Consider the following 12,088-nt stretch of genomic DNA (forward strand, 5'->3'; position numbering starts at 1 on the left):
AGAAAGTCACTAAAATATACCATAGTATGCTTGCCAAAACCAAAGACAAAGAAAAAATCCTGAGAGCAGCTCCAGAAAAATGAAAAGTCACATACAAAGGGGAAACAATAAGACTAAACTCTGATTACTTCCCAGAAACTATACAGGCAAGAAGGCAATGGAATAACATATATAAAATCTTGAAAGAAAAGAATTATTAACCAAGAATAATATATCCTGCAAAACTCCTGCTCAATTATCATGGCAAAATTAGGACATTTCCTGATAAGCAGAAAGTATGGGTAAAACCAGACCAAACTTCCAGGAGTTATTAAAGGGAGTCCGTTGATTAGAGAACAAACGACATCAGACAACAACCAGAATCTAGGACACAAGGACAACATCAGCCAGACACCAACCCAGGTAATGAACTCTCAAGGATAAAACAAACTAAAAGATTTACAACAGAGAACCAGAGAGGTCAATCTGTAAATAACAACAACGTCAGAACAATAAAAGAGGGAATAAATGGTGTAGGTATAGAACTTTCAAATAAAGAGGAAGTCAAGGCAATATTAAGTAATAAAAGACTGGTTTAAACTTAGGAAGATAGGGGTAAATTTCCAGGTTACCACAAAGAAAGTTAACAGACTTACTCGTCAAAATAAAGAAAAACAAACTCTCAGTAAACACAAAATTTACAGAAATGAAAAAAAAAACAAAAAAAAACCCACTAAAGGAATTCAGCACAGGAGAGTAAGAGGAACAAAGAAAATGTCAGCACCACAAAAAAAAAAAAAAAAATATTCCAATGACAGCAATAAATTCACACCTATCAAAAATTATACTGAATGTACAAGGCTTAAAAATGCACCCATAAAAACAAAGTGACAGAATGGATAAATAAATAGCACTCATCAATACGCTGTCTACAAGAGACACACCTCAGAAACAAAGGCATAAATACATTAAAAATCAAAGACATAAAAAAAAAAAATTCAAGCAAACAGCAACCAAAAAAGAACAATACTAATCTCAGATAAAACAGACTTTAAAGCAAAACCACACCATAAAAGACAAAGAAGGACATTACACAATGATTAAAGGGACAATCCACCAGGAGGACATTACCATAATAAATAGCTACACACCCAATGACAGGGCTCTAAAATACATAAAACAAACTCCAACAGCACTGAAAAGAAAAAGTGACACTTCCACAATAATAGTAGGAGACTTCAACACACTTCTTGGTTAAGGGCAGAACATCTAGAAAGAAACTCAACAAAGATACAGAAGATCTAAAGGCCACAATCAACCAACTTGACCTCATAGACATATACAGAACACTCCACCCAACAGCCGCAAAGTACACATTCTTTTTCAAAGCACATGGAACATTCTCCAGAACAGACCACACCTTAGGCCACAAAGCAACCCTGAAAAAAATCCAAAATACTGAGATAATACAAAGCATCTTCTCTTATCACAGCACATAAAAGTAAAAATAAATAACAGGAAAAGCAAGGGAAAAAAATCAAATACATGGAAACTGAATAACACCTTGCTTAAAAACCACTGGGTAACAAAAGAAATCAAGGATGGAATAAAAAAATTCTTAGAATCAAATAAGAATGAAAACACATCATACCAAAACCTTTGGGGTACAGCAAAGGCAGTTCTCAGAGGTCAATTTACAGCAATAGACACACACATCAAAAAGGAAGAAAGCGGCAAAATAAAAACATTAGCTACACAACTCAAACAAATAGAAAGAGAACAGCAAAAGAAGCCCCCAGCCACCAGAAGAAAGGAAATAATAAAGATCAGAGCAGAAAAAATTAAATAGAGAATAGGAAGACAACAGAAAGAACCAACAAAACCAAAAAGTTGGTTCTTTGAAAGAATCAACAAAATCGACAAACCATTGGCCAAATTGACAAAGAAAAACAGGAGAGGAAGCAAATAGCCCAAATGAGAAATGAAAAGAGGAACATTACAACAGGCCTAACTGAAATACAAAGGATCATAACAGAATACTATGAAAAACCATACTCCAACAATTTTGAAACCCTAAAGGAAATGGACAAATTTCTAGAAGCACACTACCTACCTAAACTAACACAAAACTGAGGTCAAAAATCTGAACAGACCCATAACACGCGAAGGAGTTGAAAAAGTAATAAAAATTTTCCAACAACAACAAAAAGAGCCCTGGCCCAGACAGCTTCACTGGAGAATTTTACCAAACATTCAGGGAAGAGCTCACACCAGTACTACTCAAACTATTTCAGAATTTAAAAAAGAAAGGGATGCGTCCAAATTCATTCTATGAAGCCAGCATAACCCTGATACCAAAACCAGGCAAAGACACCACAAAAAAAAGAAAATTACACACCAGTACTCTCATGAATACAGATGCAAAATTTCTCAATAAAATTCTACATCAGTAAAAATAGTAATAATAATACACCGTGACCAAGTGGGATTCACACCAGCTATGCAAGGATGATTCAACATAAGAAAATCAATCAACGTAATCCAACACATAAATAAATAAAAGAATCACATGATCATCTCAATCGATGCATAAAAGGCATTTGATGAAGTCTAACACCCATTCCTGATAAAAACTCTCAATAAGATAGGTATAGAAGGGAAATTCAACATAATAAAGGGTATCTACACAAAGCCAACAGTCAACATCACTGTCAATGGAGACAGGCTGAAAACATCCAAACTCCCTGAGGGACCAAACTACTGGGCTGAGGGCTGGGGACCATGGTCTGGGGGGTCACCTAGCTCAATTGGCATAACACAGTTTATAAAGAAAATGTTCTACACCCTACTTTGGTGAGTAGTGTCTGGGGTCTTAAAAGCTAGTCAGCAGTCATCTAAGATACTCCACAGGACCCAAAGAATAAAAACAAAGACACAAGGCAAAGATTAGGCCAAAGGACTAATGGACCACAACTAACACAGCCTTCACCAGGCTGAGTCCAGCACAACTAGATAGTGCCTCACTACTACGTCTGACTGCTCTGACAGGGATCACAGTACAGGGTCCCAGACAGAGCTGGAGAAAAATGCAGAACACAATTTTAACTCACAAAAAAAGACCAGACTTACTGGTCTGACGGGGACTGGAAAAACCCCAAGAGTATGGCCCCCGGGCACCGTTGTAACTCATTACTGAAGTCATTCCTGAGGTTCGCCCTTCAGCCAAAGATTAGACAGGCCCATAAAACAATAATACACATAGTTCAACCCAGTATACTCTGGTATGCACCGGGCACACTAGCCCAGGGGCAAGGACAAGAAGGCAGGAGGGCACAGGAAAGCAAGACGAATGGAAATGGGGAACCCAAGGTGGAGAACAGGAGAGTGTTGAGACGTTGTGGGGTTGGCAATCAATGTCACAAAACAATATGTGTATTAATTGTTTAATGAGAAACTAATTTGTTCTGTAAACCTTCATCTAAAGCACAATAAAAAAATGAGTTAATATATTCAAAATGTTGGGAATAGTTTCTGCTATGCAATAAGCACTATATAATTGCAAGCTATTATTATAATTATTACTACTACTACTGTTATTTGTTATCATTATAAATATTCACTATCCCTTATGGAACACTTACAGGCAAAATATATATCTGGGGAAAATTCCGGAGAAATCGCCATTCTCTCTGTAGGTAATCCAGGGACCCAATGAACACAATGTCCTTCAGCTCCTTCGGGGCATAGTTGCTAGCTCTCAAGGGCATTACAAAATTCCGAAGCCCCATCAGAGCTGAGTGGGCATCTCCAAAGACACATGCTACAACGTGGTTTCGAAAATCATGTTTTCTCTTGTCAGATCGTTTCTAAGCATAAGCAATTCAGAGTCAGGTACTTTTTAAGAAACAAAATGAAACAGTCCCTCAAAAAGCGTTCCCTCCCCCCTCATCCCAGCTCTTTTAGGTACATCCACAGCAGTACCTTCATAAGGTTAATATAATTTTGCAAATTGCTTACAAAAATAAAACTTACACATAAGTGGGATGATTATACCTTTCTGTGGAGTTTGTGATTATTTCACTTTTTTTTTTTTTAGATAGCTATTAGCTTGGATTGCTTCAATAAAATCTCAAATCAGCATCATTACTCAGGGTGTAAAATCATTGAACCAAATGGTGGAAATACCTCTTCTTTTCATTATATGCTTTTAGTCTTATATGTACAAGAGTAAGGTTCAGTGAAAGTTTTAGACATTACACATTCCATTACTAAACTTAAGTCTTCTAGTGAGCACTAGACATCAAGTTGGGCTACACGTTAGTAGATTTCATACATTAGTCTGGATTATATGAAATTGCCATTTTTGTGCATCAAAAATAGCTGAATATTGGCAATGTCATGTGGTTGAACCCAATACACTGAACCGATTCAATAGCTTCCTTCCAGAGCCACGGACACTCATCATGCAGTGTCTAAAAGAAATTGAAAGTAAGAAAAATTTTATTTGATCCCTAACATTTGATTCTGTCTCATACTATTACCAGTATTGCCAATTGTTAACATCTCGCCTACATGTCTAAGTTGAAAACAAATAATATATATGACCTAGATTTAGATTAGGTTTTCCCCACATTCATGGGTCCTCATAAAAACAATAAATGGACATGAAAAAAATGACATTCCTATAGAAAGCTTATTTAAAGCCTATCTTGGGTTTATTTTTAGGTAATGGGCCAGTGTCTCCTCTTAAGGCTCTGGGGTATAATAGGACAAGCAATGCACTTCAAACCAGAAGGCTTGATTTCCTCTTCTGGTTCTATCTATCAACTGTTAGCTAAATGATTTTGCACAAATCATGTAACCTCTCTGACTCTTAATTTATTTATGTTTACAAAGGTTAAAAAATATAATACAAGTTCATCTTGGTGTGGAAATGAAATAATACACGGAAAATGGAGCGCTTGGCTCATTAACAGTTGTTTAATAACTATTAATCAATTTGGAATCTTATCAAAGCTCCTAGACTTTCAAAATATGACACTTGAGAACTGGTAGGGAACAGGGGACATGTACTGAAGAGCCCTTCACGTAGGAGTGTGTCCTAGATTGCCGAGCACATGAGGATTCTGATTTCAAATGGATCTTTCATGCTTGCTCATGTCCATCCCTTGCTGGCATAAAAGACAAGCTTCTAAGAAATGGGGTTAATGACATCTATCAGGATAAAAAAAAAAAATAAGTAATATCTGACATCTAAACAATTACAGTTTGTCAAATTAGCATATACTGGGAAATACTTTTTTTTTTTTTCCCAAGGGGTTTCTTTCTATTAGGGGAAATAAAGATACTTGTCTAGAGAATTTTCCTAGAGAGTGATCTGAGTCTTAACCAAATCTATTAGATAATTGTCTCTAGCTAATTCGGTTAGTTTTAACTTGAATAATGAAGCCTCTGACAGTATTTAATGTAACATGCCTGAAGTCCGACAATTGCTCTTCTGAGGAGAACTAAACAACTAGAAACAAGATATATGGCATAGAGCATTAATGGGCACAGCTAAAGAGGCAATTTCTCTAAGGAGCTGAGGTACGAAACTATTTCCCAATTGAGAAAGATGGTGGCTTTGGGGGCAAAGGGAAGAGGCACTATTTATTCAAAGTAACTTAAACCTACCATTTGATCCTTCTGTAAACTAAACTAAGTACAAAGGCTCCCTGGATGGTGCAATCTGGCCATTTCTCCCCTAGGGTAGCAAGTCTGAAAATCCTTATGATTTCTAAGACTAGGAGGCCTTCTAAACTTATCAAAAGATTCAGTTGTTCTTCTGAACTATATTCCACATTAAGGATCATAAGGAAAATACCTAACTGCATGCTTAATAAATAAAAAGAAAATATAAATATGGTCTGATAAAACATCTATTATTTCCATTCCTTGGTCTCCTGGGTGCCTCAATCTGCAACCAGTTTCCCAAGGGTTCCAAAGATTTGCCTCTCACTGAAAACATCTTTGGCTTCCTGCTCAACGGATGTTTATTTTGCTTAGTTCAGAATAAGACTTAACTGCTAAAATGGTGAGTTTCAGCAACCCTATCTTTTTGTTGATATGACAGCTCTGACAATTTCATCCTCCTGATCAAATGGTTGATCGTGGTTTTACAAAAATTGCAACATAGTCTGTCAGGACACTGGCACTGAGCCACAAGGAGGTTGTCAGGGTGTGTGTGTGTGTGTGTAACAGAAAAAGTGAACTAAACTACTTTTGGAAAGCAAGAAAAAATACCAATTAATCATAGATAAAAACTATATAGGGTACATGCGGCATATGACTAATTGCCTTTATTAGTTAAATTTAGTAGCTACTACCTGCAAGGTAAACCACTGAGATTTATACCTGAGTTTTCATCTCTGGAAAATGAGAATAGATGGGGATCCAGAAAGCAGGTGTTAGACCCTGGATTAGGACACAAAGCTTTTTTCATTTTAGTTGCATGCATTTCAGCGGACTGAGTTTGTCTCCTTAAGAAAACAGAGACAGGGACAGGACTGAAATATCTATAAAGATTCACCCAGTTTGAATGTGGGTGAGTGTCTAAATGACATATTCTTGATTAATGTGTTAAATACAAGTGCAGTGTGTTAAATACAAGTACAGCCAGCTTTAAGAAAAAAAAAAAATGTTATAGAAAATCCAAACTTTGAAGCCAATAAATTAGGGTAATGCTTATTTACTTTAAAAAAGGAAAGGCTGCAGAATTCTTGTAAATAGTAGGTTTCCCTGGTGCATTTAAATTAATTAAATTCACTAGCAAGACTGCGAAATTTCAGGAGAACACCATTCTGGATAACTGAGTCAGCTAAACTGTTAAAAGACGGAAGAAGGAATTGAAGGTACCTACTTGTTTTAAACTCCCGCATGTTAGCCGCATACGTAGTCCTTATCAAAAGCCACATCTGTTATGGTTGGTTCATATGGTTGGTGGGGTATGTGTTTCTCTCTCAAAATTCACAGTGTGCATACAAAAGGTAAAGGGCATGTGCTTATGACTGAGGCAAGGATACCATTTTCCCTAAGAGATGCTTTATTTTCTTTTAGATTTCATGCAAGATCACCTACCAGAATCACTTTGTCCAAAGAGATTGCTTTGCACCAGTGAAACATGCCACTGCTATCCAGTCGGTCAGTTTTTTCGTCCTTTTCATATAGAAAAGTCCTGAACAGGGAGAACGGAGAGTTAGTCTGAGAACATTTGGGGTTCCAATGTTCCAAGCCAAGCCATGGAACGCCGAGGCTTGAGCCAAAAGTGGAAAATAACATAAGGAAAATGATCTTAGGCCTGAGAGTCCCCAGAATCATGGTTAGTGTCCAAAGGTACCAAGAGCTGAATGCCCAGACTCCATCATACCTGAAGATACACTAAATACTTCGGGAAAAACCACAGTGGTTTTTTCATTTTACCTTGGATTGTAGGTGCCTTGGAGGAGCCCTGGTGGCTCAGTGCTTAACGCGCTCAGCTGATAACCAAAAGGTTGGCAGTTTGAGCCCACCGGCTGCTCGGCAGAAGAAAGATGTGGCAGTCTACTTCTGTAAAGATTTACAGTGTTGGGAACCCAATGGGGGCAATTCTCCTTTGTCCTATAGAGTTACTACGGGCCGGAATGGATTTGATGGCAGTGGGCATATGTGCCTTGAAAGTAGTTCTTTATGCCCTTAATTTTGCTCTGTTTGCTTGGGAAGACCATGAAAGGTGTTTTGGGCACCTAAATACGGAATTTAAAAAGCTGTGAGAGACTGAGACATGGGAGATTTCTCTCTCTTTAGTCTTTTTTTTTTTTTTTTAACTCTTCTTTTATGGGGCCCTGTTGAAACATTTTTACTCATTTTTGATACTTTCCATTCTTTACAGCTTCTGTCACTGGCCTGCATTTGATCAGACTTTGCTCTTGTCTTGGTCTCAGTCTTGGCCACGCCCTCCGTTAGATCAGTCCACACTGTAGCTGGACACAAGTGCTTACTGCACAGTATGTTCAGTCACCAAAAGGTTTAAACAACCTCTTGAAATATCCCACTTACATCCTAGGGAATGCATACTTGCTTGTTAGAGAATATAGGAAACCCGTCTAGAATCACAGAAAGTTTAGAGTTGAAAAGGATCTATGTAAGTCAGGAGAATCCAGGCTGAGTCTGCAGAAACAACCTCAAAATCCCAGCGGCTTAACATAACACAGGTTATTTCTGACCTGCACTATCTACTTAACCCGTGTGAACAGATGACTCTGCTCCACACAGCCACTCAGAACCTTAGACGGGCAGAGGCTCTGCCACCTTATGACCACAACCCCCGGGGCATGCATCCTTCTCAGTCATCGAGGCAAGAGAAGAGAAAAGCTCAAGACTGGAGAATCAAGTATGGGTTTTTAACTGCCTTTCTCTAAAGCGACACACATCATCTCTGCTCACATTCTGCTGGCCAGGACAAGTCACATGGTTCCTGCTAACTTTATAGGGCCTGGGAGCATATCGTTGATAGTTGCCATCAAGGTGATTTCCACTCATGGTGATCCTATGTGTGTCAGAATAGAACGGCACCTCATAGGGTTTTCAAGGCAGTGACCTTTCAGAAGCAGATCGCCAGGCCTGTCTTCTGAGGTACCTCTGGGTGGGCTTCAACTGCCAATCTTTCAGCTAGTAATCTAGCACTTAACCTGTTGGGCCACCCAGGGGATCCCTGGGGAGCATAGGAACCATTAAAAAAATATTTGGTGAGTATGTCTTTCTCTGCCAGAGACTTTATATGTTATCCTTGTCATTTTACAGGTAAAGGTCAAAGAGTTAACAAATTGTGAAGCTGACACCTGAATATAATGCTGAGGTTGAGATTACTAGTGCTCACAATATCCAGTCTTCCTTTCCTTCCCACGCATATGGGCAGATAGGTGGGGCCACATGACTAGTTCTCTCCAGTGAAATATTGGACAGAAATAACAACTGAAGTAGTGAAAAGCACCTGGGTGATATTTCATACTCTCTCTTAACTGGCTATAGAGATTATCAGCCTGGGTACATGAGTGCCTATGTGGAGCAGAATGCCCTGCCTCCTTGGCCTATATTGGACATGTAACACGAATAAGAAATAAACCTTTTAGTGTTAAGGCACTGAGATTTCAGTACTGTTACCACAGCGTAAGCTCATCTTATCCCAGCTAACACAGATATAATTTCCAAAAACATTTTCCATGGAATATTAATGGGAGAAGCCTGGAGGAAATGTTTTCGGTGGTTAAATAAAGGTTGAGAAAAATAGTTCTTCTTTGAGATTGACACTGAACTTTAGCATAGGAAAGGTCTCGAAAGTCTTTAAGTAAAGACATTGTTTAAAATTTATATAATCCAGTGTTTTCTAAGCTTATTTGACCACAAAACTTTTATCTATCTCCCTATCTGCCTTTCTCTCTCTCTGTTTCTCTCTCTCTCATCTATCTGTTACTATCTATTATTATCCCCCAAAACACCTTTTGGGACATATTATACTATGTCACACTATAGGTTCGGTCTTGGTAATCAGTAGTTTATGACAGCACTCTCCCGTGAGATTTTACTATACATCTTGATAAAAATACACATCTATTACTTTCTTGTGCTGATGGGCTAGGGGTTTTCCTTGTCAATTAATATAGCTTGTTATTTAACATCTGGCCCAAAGACTCAGACATCAACATAATGACAATTTTCCTCTCCTCAACTAGGTGAGCTTCTAAGTTGCTGTCTTAGATCATGATTTACCAGATGAAGGTGCTTACTCAAACTTAGATTTAAGTGTCAGACTTAAACAAATGGGATAGTCAGAAGACTTAGGCAGAGAAGCAGGGTATGGAGGTTGGGGTGCTAGAGAGCTTTTTGGAAAAGTAAAAACATTTTAATGAGATTGGCCAAGACCTTGGTGCAATCTTTTATTTCTCCCCCCACTTAAGACCTACCTAGAAACTTAGCCACTTCCAGTCATTCACCAAGCCAGAAGATGTTGTGATGTAAGCCTCAAGGTTAGCTTGACTAAAATGGGTTACTTTGTCCACTCAAATTAACATGTTTTTTGGTGGTTTAAACATCCATAAGTTACAAGCCCCAACACAGACCTCCAAGAGCCCGTAGGTTCTCTTAATGGCACTAGATAGGACCATGGAGATGGCTTTATGCCAAGCTTGTTATAGCACCTCTCCAGGGAACACACCTAAGACCTTAGTCTGGTTTTGATTTTTAGGAGGATTTAAAGAATTGACTATGTTACTTGTTCATAGAACCTGGCTTTCCTCTGTGTTTAGCTTCCTAGACATTATCCCTCAGAGTTCTCAAAACATACGCTGATATAATACACCCAAGTTGGTGGTGACTGCCTTTCATGGGCACTTTGAACACAATTTGGAAATAGCCATCTTCCTTTAGAGAGGTGACTTCCTGCTCTCTGAACTCACATTCAAGTCCAAAACTGCTGCTACCACTTTTTCCCTTGTCTCCTTCTTCAGCTTTTCCTCCACTATCCCTCCTCTCCTCCTCTCCCCCAATGATGAATGAAGAGTCCTTGGTCCAGTGATTAAATGCTTTTTGGCAGATGGAATATGATCTTCTCACAAGCACATTTTAACTTGACTCAGACTAGCAAATCAATCACTGTACACTTTTCTATCATAATAAAAGCATGATCTATGTACACAAGCTGTCATAGACAACATCTTTCCTCATTCTGATGTTATGGAAAACAGATATGCCTTAGAGGAAACACCTGTTGGAGACCTGCATAAAAGAAAAGGCTGGAGGAGACCCACTTCATCATACAGGCATCCATCTGGTGTCCTTGCCAGAGCAAAACCTAATACAATTTAGATCATCATCCCTTAACTACAGCTCCCTTCTGCCATATGCTTTGAAAATGACATGATCCTTGGAGAAATACACCTTCCTAAAGAGACTAATAAATCATCTATGAGAATGCTTAGCACTAGCATTCTTAGAACTTGGAGCCAAAGAATAGAACATAAAGGCTGATGTTGTTGGAGAAAAAGGCAGCTACAGGGCACTCTCCAGGTCATTCAGGGCAAAAAGAAAATACACATCTTCCCAAGCAACGGAAGGCTCTTGGGAGAGGAGGCTTTGTGGGTGGAGGAGACTAGCAAGATTGTGGTGGAGGTTTTCTGGGTCATGTTTGGAATGACGGTGAGATTGGTTCATTAAGTCACAAGCTATGCTTCTATTTCCAGATCAACAGTGTGATACTCAGCCTGGGAGGATCTAGGGAGATATTGAACCTGGGGATGTCTTCAGTAAGGTCTCTCCATCTTCCTTCCACCTTTGGAAGTTGATAGGTAGAGTGTGTTGGGTGAGAACACCTTTTGCAGCCAGTTCACTTTTACAGAGCAGCCCTGAACAAAGTTTCAAGCTTTGTTTTCCAATGAGTACCTTTCTTCTGAAGACATCTTTGATCTACATGAAGCAAATGTCTTGTGAGCACAAGCTTGAAATGCTTCAGCTAGGGAAGACAGGCTCTTTCCCCTCTTCTTTCTGGAGTTACTCTGAAGAGAACTTTTATTCTCCCATGTTTATAGCAACTTCTCCTGTATGAGCTCTACTTTTTAAGGAAAAATATAAATGAAGAACTCTGTGCCTTTGGTTTTCAATGGCGGCATCTGGTTGGAGAGAGATTTAGACACGTAGGGAAACCTCAGTTTAGAAGGTGGAGCAGGTTTCGTAATGCCAGGTCAGGAAGCATGGTTGCCAAGAGTGTAAGTCTATCACTATTCCTTCCTTCAGTTTACTGATTTGGCTCAGATTATTCTTGAAGATGATCTGCCAGTGAATGAGATCTTCCGCTATTCACAATACCTACTATAAAGTTCAAAATGCACCTACATTTCTTTTTTCTTTTGCAGGCCTCATGTTTTGGATATGTTACACAATCCTAGTCTTGTGTCTATTCCATTTGGAGCCTCTTTAAAACTCCACAGGAGGTTTGCAAAGTCTTACCAGTGAGCTTTCTGACCTCAATGCAGAACAACATATATTTTGCTTAAGACTTAAGTTGAATAAAAATAACAAGTTTCATAAAGTCTTAGCAAGT

At 38.7% G+C, this 12,088-nt stretch overlaps 1 protein-coding gene across 1 annotated transcript in view; it reads right to left on the bottom strand.

Annotated features, from left to right (window-relative positions):
* The window catches only part of KCNU1 (potassium calcium-activated channel subfamily U member 1), a 170,952-nt gene that overhangs the window by 32,683 nt on the left and 126,181 nt on the right, over positions 1-12,088 (bottom strand). The window contains 2 exon segments of the mRNA XM_049865508.1: positions 3,621-3,845; positions 7,096-7,192. Coding sequence (XP_049721465.1) covers positions 3,621-3,845; positions 7,096-7,192 — 322 coding nt within the window.

This window comes from Elephas maximus, chromosome 22, assembly GCF_024166365.1.
Source record: "Elephas maximus indicus isolate mEleMax1 chromosome 22, mEleMax1 primary haplotype, whole genome shotgun sequence".
Lineage (NCBI taxonomy): Eukaryota > Metazoa > Chordata > Mammalia > Proboscidea > Elephantidae > Elephas > Elephas maximus.